The sequence below is a fragment of the Bubalus kerabau genome, chromosome 23, assembly GCF_029407905.1.
Source record: "Bubalus kerabau isolate K-KA32 ecotype Philippines breed swamp buffalo chromosome 23, PCC_UOA_SB_1v2, whole genome shotgun sequence".
NCBI classification, from domain to species: domain Eukaryota; kingdom Metazoa; phylum Chordata; class Mammalia; order Artiodactyla; family Bovidae; genus Bubalus; species Bubalus kerabau.
In genome coordinates, this window is record NC_073646.1 from 2004236 (window position 1) to 2022049 (window position 17814).

Below are 17814 nucleotides of genomic sequence, written 5' to 3' on the forward strand. Positions count from 1 at the left end.
CCGAGTGGGGCCCGAGGCGCGAGCGCGCGGCGGCGGGACACGGGCAGCGGGCGGCGCTCGGCGGCGCGGGCGGCGCGCGGCTGGCCGTGGCGGCGGCGGGGTGCGAGGCAGGCGCGCGGCGGGCAGGCCCCGCAGGCCCCGCCCCGCCCCGCCCGCTCCGGGGTCCTCGAGCGCTCGGGCTGCGCGCGGAGCGGGCTCGGGAGGGAAGTCCCGAGACAAAGGGAACGCAGACGCCGCCGCCGCCGCCGCCGCCGCCTAGTACGCCTCGCTCGCCGGGCCGGGCCGCCCGAGGTGAGCGCCGCGGGGCGGGCGCCGGGGTGCAGGGGCCCGAGCCTCCGCTGCCGGCGGGCCCGGCCGGGCAGGCGCCCTCCGCGCGCGGCCCGGCCCGTTCCCGGGGACCGGCCCGCCCCGGGCTGCTGACGCCGCGGCGGGGGCCAGCCCGCCGGGCTCCCCTCGGGCGGCCCGGCCCCCGGCCCGCCGCGGCCTCGGCCCGCGAGGTGGGGGCGTCCTCTCCCCCGGGCGCGCGCTCGGGGCGAGTCGCGTCCGGGGCGACCGACGGCGCGCTCGGCTCGGGCCGCGCTGACAGGAGCGCCGAGCCCTCCGCTCAGGCGGAGCGTTTCCGGGGTCACGGTCTGCGCGCGAACCTGTGGCGCGTTCCAGCCTGGGAGAGGACGCGCCGCACAAAGAGTGCAAAGCCGCGCGCTGCAGGAGCGCCGGCGCGTTTGGGGGTGGCGTGTGATGCCTGGAAACGAAAACAAGCCAGAGCTCTTGCGCCTCCGAGCTCCGCTCGCCGTTGTGGGGACCCACCGAGTGTTCGCGCTTCCCTTGACGGGGAGATCTCGTCCCAAGACCGCTTTATACCAATTGCACGGAGGCTGGAGCTGGTAGTTTTCGCGAGTAAGAGGAAGGCGAGGGAATGATTAGCTGGGCTGATGGTAACGGCCAGCATCTGTCCTTGAATCATAGAAGTAGCTGATTTGGTTTGTACGGTTTGAAAACAAGCTCCGTTCGCAGAGTTACTCCTCTGTTTGCGGAGTTGGCTTTCGTTGGTCTGCTCTTAAGCCCGTGGTCCTCTGTGTTTCTTGCTCCCAAGGAAACCCTGCCTTTGGACGGAGAACCTGCCCAGCAGCAGGGGAAGAAGGATCCCATGTTTGTCCTGACTTGCTTTTGGGTGGGTTAGGGGTGAACTCTGTATCGTACTGCACGTGAGTCTGGCTGGGGGTGCCGGGCTTGCTTTGGAAACAGCCGGGCGTCCTGGGAGGCGTGTCAGGGAAGACCAGGGAAGTGCACCTGGGCTGGAGGGTCTCCTGAGCGCAGGTGAAGCCAGTGCCTTCCTTCTCCTGGCGAGTTTACAGTTGGGTGGGAAAGCCTACCAAGGGCCGCGAGCCTTCATCGGTTTCATCCTGGGCCGACCTCTGGGCTCACAGTGCTATCGCCCATTTGACCCGTGAGAAGGTTGGGGTGGGAGAGGGAAGCCGCTGGCCCTCACCTGCAGCCAGTAAGTGGCTTCACAGAGCGTGATCTGAGAAGCGTGGGTTCAAGCACAGCCCATGCTGGAGGAGGGTGGCTGCAGAGTTCAAGGGTCTGCCCCAGACCCGGATCCTGTGCTGCAGGCTGTCTCTAGCAGGTCATGGATATCCCGTCTTTGCCTCTTAGTGATTTTGCTGCTCTGAGGACTCTCCTCACGCTTAACAGCTCCTTAAGTGCCTCCCTGTCAGTTGGGAAAAGCTGATTCGATTCTAAGTGGGATGCTGAAGGAGTGGTTCCGTGTTGTAATTAAAATGTAGCAAATTGGCTGCTTTCTCCTGGGGAGCGAGAGGCCGGCCTCTCTCTGGGCTGGTGCAGGTGTGCGCCTGTGACTCTGCTCTGGCTGCAGCATCTATCTTTCTGGTGCCCGGTTTGGTTGTCACCCCCAAGGACGGGGTTGCAGCAGCTCTTGTGGGACACCCCCCACCCCGTTACTTTTTGCACCTGAGACAATCACAGCTGGCACCCCTACAGGGTCTGCTGAGGCGGCTTTGTTCCTTGACTGTCAGCAGAAGAGGTGGCCTGTGGCGGGGTCCTGCGGTCAGCAGGCATGCGGCACTCAGGATCACCCCGCCGGCCTTCTCTACATCCTGGCCCAGCCCTGCTGCTCCAGAGCCCTCGAGTGCCAGCTTGCCCATTCCAGAACCCGTGTGCCGCCCAGGCTCCAGGAACCAGTCTTGACGCCTTGCTGAGCGCAGACTCAACAGGAACCTCGCAGTGCATGGAGAGCCAGGCTGCTTGTCTTTGCCGCTGAGCTTCTGTGTGGGACAGTTTAGAGGTGGCCGCAGCCGGTGCCCTGTGCTCTGCCCTGGCCTGTGAGGGGCTCGTGTAGAACATCCTGCACCTCCCTAAGCCCCCACCGGGGGAAGGAGAGGTGTTCCCATCGGCCCTGGGGATGAGCGGGGGGCGAGTTCTGTTTAGAAGGGTCATGTGAAGTGAAGGGTTTCAGGCTTCAGGATTACTGCCCTCATGTCTAACCAGAGAGGACCTTAAAGACGAAAGCTGGCCGGTGCTCCCCTCTGCTCTGCCGGCTCCCCGCCTGAGGGAAGTGACTCCACCACCTCCCTCTCTGTCCTGTTTCTGGATAGCCCGGTGCTGCAGGCAGTGCCCAGGTGGCCAGCCAACCACCACTAGGACCCAGGGGCACCAGTATGCCCACGTCAGCCTTCGGGCCGCCGCGCTTGTGGTTTTCAACTTACATCGCATGAATGAATGAAAATACCAGATGGGTGTGTACGTGTAGGGAAAGAGACCCCAGATGGGGTCCTGTCCGTCAGGTCCATGGATGAGGAGGAGGTGGGCGGGCCAGGACTGGAGGGTTGGGGGTGGCAAAGAGAAATTCTGTTTGGGGTGCGGGCTTATTTGGGATTAAGGTCTTCTTGCTTGGAACTTGAGGTTGGGCAGGGTTAGAGCCTTGGAGAGTGTCCTCAGTGGTCAGAGACGGGCAGGGCTCCTGTCACCAGGCCTCCTGCGTGGGAGCTAGAGTTTCGACGCTCGCTTTTCCTTGTGTTGACACAAGTCTCCGTGTTTCTTGACAACTCACAGCACCCAGTTGTCTGGTGTCTGCAGTAAATCACCCCACTTCCTGGACCCTGGGATCCTGGGTGAGGCTGGAGCCTGTGATGGCAATCCCAGTTCCACCTCCCATATGCTTACTTATTGGGGAGTGGTCCAAGAGCCAGACCCCTGCAGAGTTCTGGCTCCTTGAGGCCACTGGGCCTGGGAACAAGCAGCCAGAGAAGCAGCCGCCCAGGGCCGGGCTCTACTGTCGACCTGCTGACCTGACCCCGCTCCCTTGCACAGATGTGGGCACACCAGAGTGGCCACCAGCAGCCGGTGGTGGGACAAGGTCACCATTTGGCTTGCTGGAGAAGTTGGGGGTCAGCTTGAGCCAAGTGATGGTGGGCCAGGGGCCTCGGTGAGAAGCGACCCTTCTACCCCTGGGTTTGACTTGAGGCTTCTCCCCCAGTGGGCAGGTTACTTTCTGGGTCTTTCCTTCTCAGCTCTGAGCTGGGCTTGGTCCCCTGCTCTGGGGCAGGGCCAGCATCACTGGGAGGCATGGCTGGTTTCTTGTTCTATCTTCGGCGGAAGTTTGTTTTGTGGCTGTGGAAGGCACGGCTTGTTGTCCTAGGAGACTCCAGGTGCTGGGCCTCTCCCCTGCCAGAGGTGCGAGGTGGGGTGAGCCGGCCACCCGGCGGATGTGCCCAGCTCGGAGACCCTCCCCTCAGTATGGTTAAAGTCGTGCTTGTGGAGGTACTTGATTCGTGGTACTCTCCAACGTTCCCATGGACTTGAAGACCAGTGAACACGCTAGGTTCTGTGTGGCCCAGTAGGTTCTGTGGCCTCTGGGGCCGGGTTCCTGTGGGCGGAAGGGTGGCAAGGGCAGTGGGGTTCTGACCTGGGCCCGTTCCTGGTCTGGTCGACGTGCGGGGTCAGCTGCCCTGGGACGTGACCCAACAGCATCAGGCAATGGATCTGTGTGCTGATGGCCCAGCCTTGAAGGTCTGGGGTCCAGAGGTGGTGGGGGGAGGGCATTCAGAAGTGACCGGGGGCCCCAGCAGCCTGGCTACAGGGCCCATTGAGCCTTTTGCTGACTTCCCCAAAGTCCAGGGGACAGGCGGCGTGGCGGCGGGTCCTTGGGTGGGGTGTCAGGTGAGAAAGTGGCGGGGCCGTGGACGGCCTGGTGGTGGGGTTTGCTAGAGGCTGGGCTTGTGTGGCCCCTGCCCCTCCTGTGATTGAGCTGCTCTCTGCCCAGGGCCGCCTTCCAGAACACAGGCTCCCCTCCTGGCTGGGCCCAGGCATGGATTCTGGCAGCACCCTCATGTTCCTCTGCTTAGTGACTGCCCCCTAGGTCTCAGGCCGGCCCTCTGGATGTCCCCGTCTTGCTCCTGCCCCTCCTAGTGATATCGGGGTCCCTGTCACTCCAGTCGGGGTTGCAGGACAAAGAGGGCAGGGCTGCTACTGGGCGCGGGGGGCGCCCCAGGGGGCACGACCCCCATGCACACCCCAGGCGGAAGCATGCCCAGAGAGCCTGTAAGGCCACTGGGAGCCTTCGTTTGCTTGCTTCTCGGAATCAAGTCTCAGGCTGGGCCAGGTTCGGGGTGAGGGGCGGAGGGCCCGCAGCTACCTTTGCTCATCACACATTCTGCCTGGCTCTTCCAGGGACGCGAACATGTCGGGGATTGCCCTCAGCAGACTTGCCCAGGAGAGGAAAGCTTGGAGAAAAGACCACCCGTTTGTAAGGAAAGCTTTATTTCTGCATGTGGCAGGGTTGACGGCATCCCCTGACGGGAATGCCTGCTCCCTGCGGGTCCTTGCTTGGCCTGGGCTGTGCTGGAGGGCTGGTCCTGGGGCGGGCCCGCTGCCCGGTGCTGATGTGCTGATGCTCTTCCCTCGCAGGGTTTCGTGGCCGTCCCAACAAAGAACCCTGACGGCACAATGAACCTCATGAATTGGGAGTGCGCCATTCCTGGGAAGAAGGGGGTAAGAGGGGCCACCCCTTCAGAAGGACCCAGGCCGGCCCTGGTCCCGTCCCCTGGCCAGGGGGCAAGGTTAGAGTGACACGTGCCCCCCGGGCAGCCTTACTTCAGAAAGGAGCTGGGCTGCAGCAGGTGGGGAGTGCACCGTGGGGCCCCATGTCCGGGAGCAGGGGGAGCCCTGGAGGGGTGGAGGGGGACGGATGTGCTGAGGCTGAAGCGGTGCTCCCAAGGCCAGGGCGGAGGGGCTTTGGGTCTCAGACCCTGGCAGATCCTTAGACGCAGAAGCGACCTCTGCCGCCGGGGATGGCCTTGTCAGCCTGGTGTCCTTCACTTGGCGCCATGGTGCCGCTGGGTACACTGGAACTGGCACATTGGAAGCTTTTGTGGGCTTCAGGGGTGGAAGGAAGAGACCCCTGAGGTGCCCGGGTGGTGACAGGGCTTCGTCCCTGCACCCCTCCTGGTTGGCACGAAGATGCAGCAGGAGTGGACCCTGGCAGTGGGGGGATGCGCTGTGGAGCTGGGAGGCTGCCTGGGCCCGTGGGGTGTCTGGGGATGGCTTCGCAGAATGTCCCTCCCAGGGAGCCCCCTCCCTGAGTCCTCACCACACCTGCTGGTGTGGGTCCAGGGCCACGTACTCCTCCAGGGAAGGCCCTTTCCATCTCCCCTTGGGGCCGTAGAGGCCCCAGGAGTCCCGGGGAGCTGCCTTGGGGTCCTCCTCCTGGGGGTGCTCTGGGGCAGGCCCCTTGCCCCTCTTGGGCCTGGCCACCAGCACTCCTGATCACAGTTTCATTGCCCAACAGACCCCATGGGAAGGAGGCTTGTTTAAACTACGGATGCTGTTCAAAGACGATTACCCATCCTCACCACCAAAATGTAAGTAGGACTAGGTCCTCAGGAGTCAGCCGCTCCCACGGTGTTCAGCGGGTGGTCCAGGTGCCCCTGGAGAGCCTGGGCCCGGGGAGCCAAGCTCAGGTTCCCATCTGCTCCCGGCGGCTCCGCTAGAGCCTCTGCTCCCTGAGGTGGGCGGTGGGCGTGAGTCTGTTTCCACCCCAGTGGCGGGAGTGCAGTAACAAGTTGAGATCTCAGAACCCAACTCATCCTTGGGGCCCCTGGATCTTTGGTGCCCAACAGGGACCAGCTGCCACCAGCTTCCAGCCCTGGAGGGAGGCAGGTGTGCGTAAGGGCTGCAGTCTGGAGCCCCCCCTGCTTCGGGTTTTGTCGCCTGTTGGGATTTTGTACCTGGTGGTGCTGTGTGTCGCCCCTGCGCGGGTGGTGCACTGCGCCTCCAGAGAAGGCGCGGGAGGAGCCGGCCCAGCTGCGCCTGAGGTGGTGCTGAGGCAGACCTCCACAAGCAGGTCCGCAGGGCTGGGCAGGGCCAGGCCCCTTCTTGGTCGCTGGAAATCAGCAAACGCTGTGGCTGGTTCGTTGAGCGCATTAGCTCATGCCCAGCGCGTGGGGCAAGACTGTGTCGGCGTTCACTCTGGTGCTTGGTGATTCAGGAGTGTTGTCTGTTACAAAGGCAGGACTGGAAGAATTCTTGAAAGGATAGTCAGCCCCTGGGAGGGAGATTGACTTCATTTGGGTTGTTCTTTGCTGTTTCAATTTTTTGCCACAAAGTTACTACCTTAAAGAACATCTTTAAGAAATGAGATAAATTGTAGCAGCTTTCTTCATGCGTCCCACCCTGTATTGGAATTCCAAGCTGATCCAGCCAGAGAGGAAGAGGAAACCCCAGTGGAATTGGAGGACAAGCCTACAACCAGTATCTCTCCAAGTCTAAGGCTGCTGAATGAAAGAGCAATTCACAAAAGTCTGTTTTCATGTGATTACAAGAGATGGCATCTTCTAAAGTATACTACGTACATCAAATACAGCAGGCTAAATCCGACAGGTGTAAGGCCTCACTGCTGGAAAAAAAAAAACAGAAAATAATTTTAAAGGGAATTCCCTGGCAGTCCAGTGGTTAGGACTCCATGCTTTCACCACTGCAGACAGGGGTTCAGTCCCTGATTGGGGGACTAAGATCCCACAAGCCCTGCAGTGTGGCCAAAATAAAGACGTCTCAGCAAGGATCCAGGCCGCCTCCAGCCCTGGCAGGACGAGTGTGTGTGCGGCTCAGGGGGCCGCAGGTGTCCGTGCCTGCTCTCAGCTCTGCTTGCAAGTCCAGTGTGATTAGGCAGACTTCTGTAAACTGTCGCCCTGGCTGAGATGCGGGGGAGGCAAGTGCTGAGAACAGTCGCGTCCTTGGCGCTCTGGCTGGGGCCGGGGGGTCCTGAGGCCCAGGCCGAGGCTCATCAGATGGGAGCCCACCCTGACGGGGGCGCAGGCCTGAGGAGCAGAGGCCCTGGCCTGCCGCATGTGATTGGTGGGGGGGCGGGGGTGGGAGAAGAGGGACGGGTGCTCCTGGGGATCCTGGCGCCCAGAGGGAGAGGAGCTGCTGGGGAGATGGCCTCCCTCATGTTGGCGGACGAGAGCCCTTACCTGGAAATACCAGGGGGAAAGTGAGCTGGGCGGCCCTGGAGTCAGGACCGTGCCCTCCCCTGGGGCAGTACGTGTGAGGAGGAGAGAAGGATGTGTCTGTCATCAGTTCTTTCCCCACGTTCGTCGGAGCCCCTGCACGCTGGTGAGGAGAAGCAAGCGGCCATCAGCTCGGACGGCCCTTCGCAGAAGAGGCTCTCCAGCTGGCCGGCGGCCTGGGAGGGCACCCAGCTCCTCGTGGATGCTGCGTGGGGCAACCCGGCGGCCCTGAATGCTCCCTGGAGAGCACTCGGCGGGCCTCCTGAGGCCACACGCGATGCCTGTCCCCGGACTGGCGATCCCTGAGGAGGGGCCCAGTGCACTTGTGCCCAGCAGAAGGTCAGGGAGACCTGGGGCAGCCCTCGAGTCTGCACAGTGGGCAGAGGAAGGTCTGCGCAGAGGAAAGAAGGGCCCGCACATGCCAGAGACGGGAGGCGCTGACGACCGTGTTCAGTTGGGGTCAGCCGCGCCCGTGAGGCGGGGTAAGGTCATGGCGGGGCTCGGGGTGCTGGTGCTGGGCCAGCGTCTTCCTGCACAAGAAGCAAGATTGCCGCCTCAGGTTCAGTTAAAGATGGGAAGCAACAGCTACCAAAAAGTAAAATTAAAGGAGCAAAGAGACAGACTCGAAGTGGGGGACAAATGCCTGACAGCGGGCCTGTGTCCTGCGTGTGTGTGTGTATAAAGAGCATCTGCAAGTCAGCAAGAACACCGTGCCAGAGATGGAAGAAGAGCTGCCCAAAGGAGCAGCCCTGACCAGGCATGGCGGGCCACACGTCGGCACCGTGGGTGGCAGGCACCACTGGGCTGGCACGGTCGTGAAGCCTGGGAGCCTGAAGACCCGCTGGCAGTGTATGAATTGTTGCAGCCGCCATGTGAACCAGCAGCATCTGCTCAAGTGGTGGTTTCATGCTGAGAAGGCCTTGTGGCTCCATTCGTAGTGGCTGAGCTGTGCCCTGGGGTCTGTAGGCAGCACCCAGGCCTGCCAGCGAGGCCTGCGTGGTAGTGGGGTGGGCTGAGCCCCGGGCAGAGCCGGAGCCCCGGGCGGGGGCAGGTTTCTCAAAGCTGTTTGGTAATTCATCAACCACACTGCTGTGCTTGCTGCCCTCTTCTGGGTATGACGCGTTTAGACAGAGGGGAGAGGGTCCAGGTGAGAACAACTGGCCAAAGCAGCAGGTGAGTGAAAGGTCTGCGGTGGGGCTCAGGGTGGCAGGCTTTTCCTGCTGTTTTTATAGTTTCAAGTTTTGTATGTGTATATTTTTCTTTAAAGAAGGTGAACTATGTTTTTTTGTTTTCGAAGAAAGAGCCTGTGATCCTAAAAGCCTCTGGTTTTGAAGCAGGATGAATCTGAAAATGGCCACTGGTGGGGAAGGGCCCCTGCGTTACTGCCCGGTGCCCCCCAGGCCCCTCGTCTCCCGCTGCAGGGTTTCCTTGCCTTCTTCCTGAGCCAGGCCACTGGGAGGCCATGGGGCAGGGGTCCCGTTCAGGGCACGGTACTCTGATGACACATACAAACCCCCCAGCCCCCTGCCACCGCGAGGCCTGCCCTCTGGGCCTGTCGGGTCGGCCTGCTCTCTCCCCCTGCCGCCTCCCCCTGTGGCCAGTTTGTTTTCCCCGCCTGGTGTGGGGGAGGGGTGCCAGGGGAGTGGCAGGCCCTGGGCAGAGGGACACCTGCCTCCAGAAACATTTCCTCCCTCCCTGTGCTTCAGGCAAGTTTGAACCGCCGCTGTTCCACCCAAACGTGTACCCCTCAGGCACAGTGTGCCTGTCCATCCTGGAGGAGGACAAGGACTGGCGGCCAGCCATCACCATCAAGCAGGTACGCGCCCGCGCCCACCCTCCCCAGTGAAGCCCAGCCCGCAGCCGGAGAGCCTGCCCTTCCCACCGCTTTGTTCTTTCTCATGCAGATCTTATTAGGAATACAGGAACTTCTAAACGAACCAAATATCCAAGACCCAGCTCAAGCAGAGGCCTACACGATCTACTGGTCAGTAGTGACCTGCTCGCTCGCTGCACCCTCTCCTTGGCCTCCCTGAAGGCCAGTCTAGGCCGCCCCTGGCGGGTGGGGGAGCGGGTAATGGGGTGTCAGGAGGCGGAGGTCGGGGGCTGACCGCTTTGTGTCTGAGCCCTGATCTGGCTCAGTGGGAGCGTTCCTCTGGGTGTGGGCCCCGGAGGAGGGGTGACCGGCGGCCCACTCAACCAGGGACCCCAGCCTCCTGCCTTGGCCTTGCTGCCGCCCCCGGGTCTCCCAGCCCCTCTTCCCTGTCCCACCGGGGCTTGGTGCCTCTCCAGGGGGCGGGGGCAGCAGTAGGGTACAAAGCCAGGCGTCTGCTTCACGCCCAGCCATTTGCTGTGTGTCCCTCGGGGCCTGTGTCCAGGGTCGGCGCTGAGGGAGGAGGCTGGGGTGATGGAGTCGGGAAGCACCCGTTACACCTGGCGCTCTGGTCCTTCCCAGGCTGGTCTGGGCAGGGTGTTTAGCCAGGCTGGGGACCCCAACACCCCAGCCCCACCCTTCCCTCAGGGGACTGGGGGAAGGGAGCCCCGGTGCCGTGATGGCTTGGCACCCAGGGCCTGTCCTTCCTGGAGAGCATGGGGAGGTGGTGAAGCCAAGGCTGGGGCTGTCCTCAGGCCCCGCTGAGTGGCCAGCACCCCAGCTGCCTGAGTTCCCTGAGAGAAGCACCCAGTTGCTTCCCCAGAATGGCTCAGGTCCCTGGGTGGGGGCCTAGTACTGGCCAAGGGCAGCATGGTGCCCACCCCCGGCAGGCAGAGGTCCAGTCCCTGAGCCCCCGGTCCGCTCGCCTCCAGCCTTCAGTCCCCCTGCCTCCTTGGGCCCCTGCTGGGAGCATCACTAGTGATTCTAGCAAGCACGTTCTCACTGCCAGGTTGGGTGTACAGTGACTTCTGCCTGACCCCAAGCTGGGTGCTGGGTGCTCAGTTCTGCACCCTTAGTAGGTAAGGCCAGCGGGTACGCACCCGAGCTGAGCCCTGCAACAGGAGCATGGCCCACGAAGTCAGGGAGTCTCCTGTACCCATGAGTTTGGGGAGCAGTGCCTCAGGCCGGTTTTCCTGGGTTTCTGTGTTGGTGGCGGTGTGCGGCCGGGGGCTGTGGGGACACCACTCCGCAGCATCCGCGCCCGAGGTCTCCCCAGTGGTGTGGCTGGTGTGGCCCGCACGCCCGCGTCCCCTGGGGTGCACTCAGTCTGCTGCAGGCTCTGGTTGCTCTGCCTCGCTCCCGCCTTGCAGGGCAGCTCGAGCTCTCCCTCTGCGGGTGCTGCAGCTGTTCCCTAGGGAGGCTGCAGGCAGGGCGCCGGGGCTCAGCGGGGCAGCTTCTGCCACCCCACACCTGGCTGGAGGTAACCATTGGGCCTCACGCTGGGGTCGGCACGCTGAGGGGCCACGCTTGTTGCGAGCGCAGCTGGGGGGCCCTGGCTTCCTTTCTTTCACACACCTGTGTGCGCGTCCCTGATGAGCCTCAGTTGTGAGTGTCGTCTCCCCCCTGGGGCACAGCGCCCCTTTCATCAATAGCGATTCTCACCCTGGAGCCCCCCGCTGTAAGCTTCCCACGCGCAGCGCTGAGAGCCAGGGGCAGACCCCCGGGGCTTGTCTAGTTTTGAGGCAGGTGTGCGGACGCTCTGTCTCCACTGACCAGGGTGGTGGAGGTTGCCTCAGAGACAGAGGAGCTGCTGCTCCTGCTGACCGGTGAGCCCGCGGGCTGCCGCAGGCTCCCGGTACAGCTCAGGCGGCAGCTGTACCTTCTAACATGTCTCTCTTTTGACCTCCTCAGCCAAAACAGAGTGGAATACGAGAAAAGGGTTCGAGCACAAGCCAAGAAGTTTGCTCCCTCATAAGCAGCGACCTGTGGCATCATAAAAGGAAGGGATTGGTTTGGCAAGAACTTGTTTACAACATTTTTGCAAATCTAACGTTGCTCTACAGTTACTGGTCACCTGGGGAGGGTGGGCGGGCGCCATTTTCCATTTCCGCCACTGGTACAGTCTCGGCTCGCTGAATCGCCCAGTTTTTCATACAGGGTCTCTTCCTTCAGTCTTTTGTATTTTTGATTGTTATGTAAAACTTGCTTTTATTTTAATATTGATGTCAGTATTTCAACTGCTGTAAAATTATAAACTTTTATACTTGGATGAGTCCCGAGGAGCGCGTTCCCTTCGCTCGCGGACGCAGGCATGCTCCACGCCGCCCAGAGCTGCACTTAGCCTCCCGCTGGTCGCACGACGCCGGAAAGCAGAGCCGCCCGCCCCCAGAGCCCCAGAGCCCCAGCCAGCCAGCGTCGCGTTTCCGCATCACTTCCTTTGTGTTTATATGGCGTTTGTCTGTGTTGCTGTTTAGAGTAAATAAACTGTTTATATAAAGGTTTTTGTTGCATTATCATCATTAAAAGTGAGGAGGTGGCCTCCGTGTGCCCCCAGCCCGTCCTCTGTTAACAGTGGCGGGCGTTCTCTCCCTGCCACTCCGGGCTCGGGGCTGCGGGCGCCGGAGGGTCAGGTCTGGTCAGGCCGGAACTGGCATCCAGATGCTTGTCAAGCTCGCAGGCCCAGGCGTCAGGAGCAGGAGACGCTGACCCAGGCCGGGCAGGCGGGAAGACCGTGGTCCAGGCGGCTCACCCCCAGTGCCTACGTGTGGCTGAGGGCTGCCAGGCCGGGCGATGGGGCCCAGACTGCAGTGAGGCCTGCGTGGTGAGCGGAGCCCCACACCCCCTGCCCCTGCCCCGCAAGCGCAGGCGGGCGGGCCTCACAGCAGGCCGCTGCCCCACAGGCACCTCCCTGTTGTGGATGCATCTGCACCTGAGGCCGCTCCTCCGGAGGCTCCACCCTGCTCAGGGGTCCCGAAGATGGAGACAGGACGAGGCAGGCGGGCTTGGGCCCGGGTCCTGCACCCTGGAACTGCAGAGACGGGGACCTGGCCCCCAGGTCCCGCCGAGGCCCGGGGTTGGGCTGCCCTCCCACCCTGCGAACCCTCACCCTCACTGGCGGGCCGGTGCCTGTGGCTCCGCCCACAGACTGAGGGCCTGAGGAGGACTGATCACCCCGACCCGTCAGGAAGCCAGACCCATCAGGAAGCCAGGCGGGGCCAAGCTCCACTTGGGGGCCCACCGCCCAGCGACAGGATTGTGCTGAAAGCTGGGGGCCACGGCTCCAAGGCCCACGTGGCTCGCCCTCTTGCCGGGCTGGACTCGCATGAGCTGCTGACATGGAGGATAGGTAGGCACAGAGGGCCTTTGGGGGTCCACCGGCTGTGTATCTGTAACTTCTCACAGAACATCTTATTTTGTAATGACTGAACTATTCTTCGTAATAGTTACCTGTGTATATGGTTACTATATGTGGAAATTCAATCTATTTTCTACTTAAAGCATTCTAAGGTAATCAGTATTTCTAGTAAATCGTTGTGACTTTGGCTAATGAAATGTCCTTTTGTGCCACAGTTCTTGGCTTAACAAAGATGTGAATCTTGTAACAAGAACTATGAAATGTGACCACCCTGTCTCTACTGTAAGGGAAGAGCGTGTGTCCCCAGCATGAGGTGCCTCATGATGTGTAAGGAACTGTGGGGTGTATCTAAAATCCTCTGATTAAAACATTTCCGATAACCGCCGCCTGCTGGAGTCCTTTCCTGCCACCCTGCCCCAAGGAGCCAGGCTGGCGGGTCCCTCCTCCCTCGGCCTCCAGTGTCAGAGGCGCAGCGACCCGCAGGTGTCAGGGGGTGACATTCCCTAGAGCCAAGGTCGCGTGTATACCTCGAGGTCAGAGCACAGGCAGCCTGCGTCCGGTGCTGACCCCTGGCCCTGTCCCCCAAGTCTCGCCTGCTGGAGCAGGTATCCCCCCACGTGGGGATGTTCCCACCACCAGGGTGGCCCTCCGCAGGGAGCCAGGACGCTGTCCCAGGGTGCTAAGGTGTGCGTGAGTCCTCAGCGTGTCCAGGACAGGCTCAGGGCAGCCTGTTACACACACATCGGGGCTTCCAGGAGAACTTGACCACAGGACAGGCTGGACACTGCTACCCCAGGAACCCCTGTGCGTGGAGCCCCTGTGGCTTCTGGCTGGGCTCTGGGTTCTTGGGGCCCCCTGACCTCCCTGGACTCTCCTTGCCGAGCCATCACCATGCCCTCCTGCCTGACCCAGCTGCCCGAGGCCCTCCCACCATGCACCAGGCCCTGCCTCCCACTTGGGGTTGCCATGACGACGAGTTGCCAGGTTGGAGGGCCTGAACACTGACTTGGGCTGGCTCGAACCGGTCTCAGCCAGCTCCAGCAGGGAGAGGCCCAAGGAGCGCTGGTCCAGGTCTGTCCCCAGGCGACACTGGTGCTGAGTCTGTGGGTGTCTTGCCCCAGCGATTCAGGAGGTTCATCTAGAGGCCTCCAGACCACCATGGTCCTGTCTGCGGAGGCTGTGGGCCAGGCAGAGGTGCGGGAGCACTGGGCCCCTTCCACCCCAAGTTCTCAGACACATGGGCTTTGCCACCTGGCCTGAAATCTCAGGCATCAGTTGGGAAACTGGGTGGTTCAGATGGTAAATAATCTGCCTGCAACGTGGGAGACCCAGGTTCAATCCCTTGGTCGGGAAGATCCCCTGGAGAAGGAAATGGCTGCCCACTCCAGTGTTCTTGCCTGGAGAATTCTGGAACAGAGGAGCCTAGCAGGCTACAGTCCGTGGGGTTGCAAAGAGTTGGACATGACTGAGCGACTGACACACTTAGAAAGTAATAAGGGAGCAGCAAAAAATAGTCGCAGTGCCCAGGCCTGGGTCCTTCCTCCCCAGGCCTCTCACAGGTGACCCGTCTCAAGGTGGTCTTTCTCGCCTGAGGGGAGAACCGGGGGCCCCAGGGCCAGCACAAGTGCCTCCGCCTCCCGCGTGCAGAGGGGTGTGTTCAGAGCAGCAGGCGCCTGGCCCACTCCCAGCCTGCAGCCCATCGGCCCAGCCTCGTGGACACCCGCATGTCCTGACTGCGGGGCTGCTCTGTGCCCCCTGCAGCCCCACGGAAACCTCGGGCCCGAGGTCCTGTAGCCCCAGCCCTGCACAGGCCCCACCTGCACAGGTGCAGGACCCCCTCCCCCACACATACACACGATGGGCTTCTGCTAAGTGCCCCAGGCCAGGGGCCACGCCTGGGCCGGACCCTTGCCTAACTGGAGCCGCCTCCTCTGCTGGCAGAACCAGCACCCAGGCCAGATTCCTGCAGTCCCTAAGGGTCCTCCAGCCCCGAGCAGGGAGGGACCCTGGCTGAACCCCTTGGCCATGCGCCCAGGAGTTCCCTGGGGTCCACCTCCCTCCCCACTTTGCCTGCCACAGTCCTTCCACTGGTGTGGGGGTCAGAATGCTAGGAGCTGTGCCTGGAATTCCAGAGGCTGACCCCAGAGGGCGGGATTCATGCCTTATTAAACCTATGGCAGGGGACTTCCTGTGGCCAAGACTCCCAACTCTCCTTGCAGGGAGCCTGGATTTGATCCCTGGTCGGGAAACTAGATCCCACTTGCCACAACTGAGAGTTTGCATGCCGCACTTAAAGATTCCATGTGCTGCGAGGAAGATGGAAGATCCCGCATGTGGCAACTAAGGCCTGGTGCAGCCAAATCAATACCTTTTTTTAATGATGGTGGTGCCCTGGCCTCACAGGATGCCCCTCACCTCTGCAGCCTCCTGTCCCTGCCCATCAGCAGCCATCAGAGTGGCGACCCAGAGCCTGGTGCTTTTCTCCTGGCCCTAAGGAGGGAAAGCCCCACCTGCTGCCTGCCAGATCCTGTCCAGCCCAAGCCCTGAGGGTAAACCCACTTCCCCAGGGGCGCCACCAAGCCCTGACCCCCGCAGGCAGGGTGTCTTGTGCCCTGACGCCCCTGCATGCCCCGAGCTGCCCTCACTACGCCTCGAGCTCCTAGTGCCGTTGGGGGTCTGGGGCCAGGTAGATCCTTCAGCCTGAGGTCTGGGGCATAGGCTGGGGCCAGGGGCGCCCTCCCTGCCCTCTGCCTGCTGTGGGGTCACATGAGGACGAGCTTACCCTTTCAACTTGCTGAGGCCAAAGCAGCCCCCAAAGGAAAGAGCCCCTCCTGAGGCCCCTGGAAGGTCCCCGGTGACTGCTCCCACTTCCTCTCCCCTGGAATGGAGGAGCTGCCACTGACTCAACCAGCACTTGCTCCTCCTCTCTAGGACAGCTCCCAGCCCCTGCTGAGGGCTGGGCTCCGCTGCTGCTATTTCTGTTTGACAAATGAGGAAAGCAAAGGCCCAAGGTGCTGGAGGAGGGCAGGAGGGCAGGACTATGACCCGGGAGGGCCTGACTTCAGCCTCAGGACAAGTCAGGAGACACTGAAGGGGCTGGCGCCAATGGGACCATCACTCAGTCCTCAGGAAATGTCAGTGGAGGGAAGGGTCTGAGGGTTATGCCTTCCTGGGGAAACTGAGGCCCTGAGTTGGGCTTGGTACCCACCCTGTTGGCTGGACAATCCCTTTCCCCTCTCTGGGCCTGTTTCCCCACCTGCAAAAGAGAGTGGTGAGGTCTCCAGGGGCCCTCTGTGGTGTTAGTCTTGGGGGCTGGTGCATCTTCAGGGTGGCTCTGGCCCCCAGCCCCTTGGCTCCCCTTGGGCATGGGATGGGGGTTCAAGCAGGGGCCCCCTCCCTTGGCAGCTGCCCCTCCTTACTTCCTGTTTACAGCAGCTGCAGAGTCTCATCTCTTCACCCCAAAGCCATTATGATCACCATGGCAACCAAGCCATGTTTGTTCCAACAGGTTGGAAGAACCTGACGCAAGACTGCAGGGGGCGGGGGGGGGGGGGGGGGGGCATCAGCTACAAGATCCTGGCTCAGGACCTCCCAGATCCTCAGGGAAAGACATTAGTTGCCCTGACCCCATTCCTATCCCCTGTAGAAGCCAAGGGGCAGCTGGTGGTGTGGGGTCCAGCCCCCTCTCCTGCTCATCTGATTCACTTGTGCAAAGCTGCTGTGCATTTCCCAAGATCCCCCACCCGCTCTGCCCGGCTGTGCTGGGTCAAGATGGAAGCAGGACCTGGGACTGGAGCCTCCAGCAGCAGAACACACCCTGCAGGGCTGCCCCTCTCCCTGCAGGGCTGTACCCCCTCCCTGCAGGTCTGTTTTCCCCAACCCAGGTGGTTCTGTGTCTCATCCTGCACAGATAGGTACAGGCGGCTCAGACATGAGTCTGGGTCTAGAAGCTAAGACAGGTGGTGGCCCTCTCAAAGCACTGTCCGCCACCTCCTAGGGTGAGAGGAGTGCATCTGGTCCCCTCTAGACCAAGGAATAGAGAAATCACAGCTGCCTCCCTGCATGCAGCTCTGTGCTGAACCCTGCTCCTCCAGGGTCTCCTCCGCTCAGCTCAGCCCTGGCCTCCCAGAGCCAACCGTTCTTTTATTCTGGGCCTGAGCAGAAGTGGGTTCCAGGTCTGTCTGATCCCCAGCCAGCCTAGAGTCCCTCCACTAGAGACGAAGTCCTTTGGGGTGAAAACTTCTCCAAACCACAGTCTGATCCCCCAAGTACAAGGTGCTCTGAGGGTCCAGCAGGGTCTACTAAAGGTAGGAAGGGGATCCAGGGAGCCCGTGCATCTGAGCAGCCTGCAGAGTTCTCAGCTGGGGTGGGAGAAGCCTCAGATGGGGAGGCCCAGCCCGGGCTCTGGGAGTCAGCAGGCCCCGGTGGGCTCAACAAGCCATTTTTACGGGCTCCCCAGGTGACCATGGCGCGGTGGAGGGGCGCCAAAGATGGGCTGGGAACAGCTCGAGAGGGTTCCAGCCGTCGGAGTAACCTGGCAGGTGGCTAGACGTGGGCCGTGGGGTCGGTCGCCCTTTCGGTGACCAGGATTGTTGCGGGCGTTCTGAATTGACCCCTGCAGCACACGTACACACCCCGCGGGGTGCGGGTTGTCCCCTCTGAGAAGAGCGGCTGGGACCGCGGAGGCGGAGTCCCCAGGCCCAGGCCCGCTCCAGGCTGGTGGTGGGGACACTGCTGGCTGGGAGGGCGACTCTGGAGATGACCACACAACCCTTCCAGAAAAGTCTGCGCTGCGGGCCCGGGCGTATCCTGTTCGGTTTCGGCAACTCTTGTCTGCCCTGGGGTCCCCGAGAGGGGGTCGTGACGCAGAGCGGGTCTGCTCCGGCTCAGTACCCTCGTGTGGGTTGATTGGCATCCCCGAGCCCCCTCCCCTTAGGGGCCGCGGGCTGGGCACTAGGGGCACGTGGATCCTCGCCCTGCGCCCCTAGCGGCGCGGGCGCGGGCGCGGGCGAAGAGGGGCGCGAGGGAGGCGGGGGCGGGGCGGAAGCGGGCCCCGAGCGGCGGGG

At 62.2% G+C, this 17814-nt stretch overlaps 1 protein-coding gene across 3 annotated transcripts; it reads left to right on the plus strand.

The window, feature by feature from the left end:
- Positions 1–133: 133 nt before the first annotated feature.
- On the plus strand, positions 134–11893 carry UBE2I (ubiquitin conjugating enzyme E2 I). 3 transcript variants are annotated; one of them, XM_055561660.1, is made up of 7 exons: positions 134–291; positions 4690–4765; positions 4927–5010; positions 5807–5879; positions 9230–9339; positions 9428–9507; positions 11305–11893. In XM_055561660.1, exons 2-7 carry the CDS (start codon positions 4700–4702, stop codon positions 11366–11368), a joined length of 477 nt encoding a protein of 158 aa, XP_055417635.1. In that variant the 5' UTR covers positions 134–291; positions 4690–4699; the 3' UTR covers positions 11369–11893. The 3 variants fall into 3 exon arrangements, with proteins under 3 accessions (XP_055417635.1, XP_055417636.1, XP_055417637.1); XM_055561661.1 differs by lacking the exon at positions 134–291 and adding an exon at positions 758–897; XM_055561662.1 differs by lacking the exon at positions 134–291 and adding an exon at positions 1148–1171.
- Positions 11894–17814: the final 5921 nt, after the last annotated feature.

What these genes read in the sequence shown, in the direction of transcription:
- UBE2I (XM_055561660.1), top strand. Translation starts at nt 4,700, where the DNA reads ATGTCGGGGATTGCCCTCAGCAGACTTGCCCAGGAGAGGAAAGCTTGG. An exon ending in GGAGAAAAGACCACCCGTTT is followed by an intron (nt 4,766 to 4,926) that starts GTAAGGAAAGCT and finishes CTTCCCTCGCAG; the next exon opens with GGTTTCGTGGCCGTCCCAAC. An exon ending in CAGCCATCACCATCAAGCAG is followed by an intron (nt 9,340 to 9,427) that starts GTACGCGCCCGC and finishes TTTCTCATGCAG; the next exon opens with ATCTTATTAGGAATACAGGA.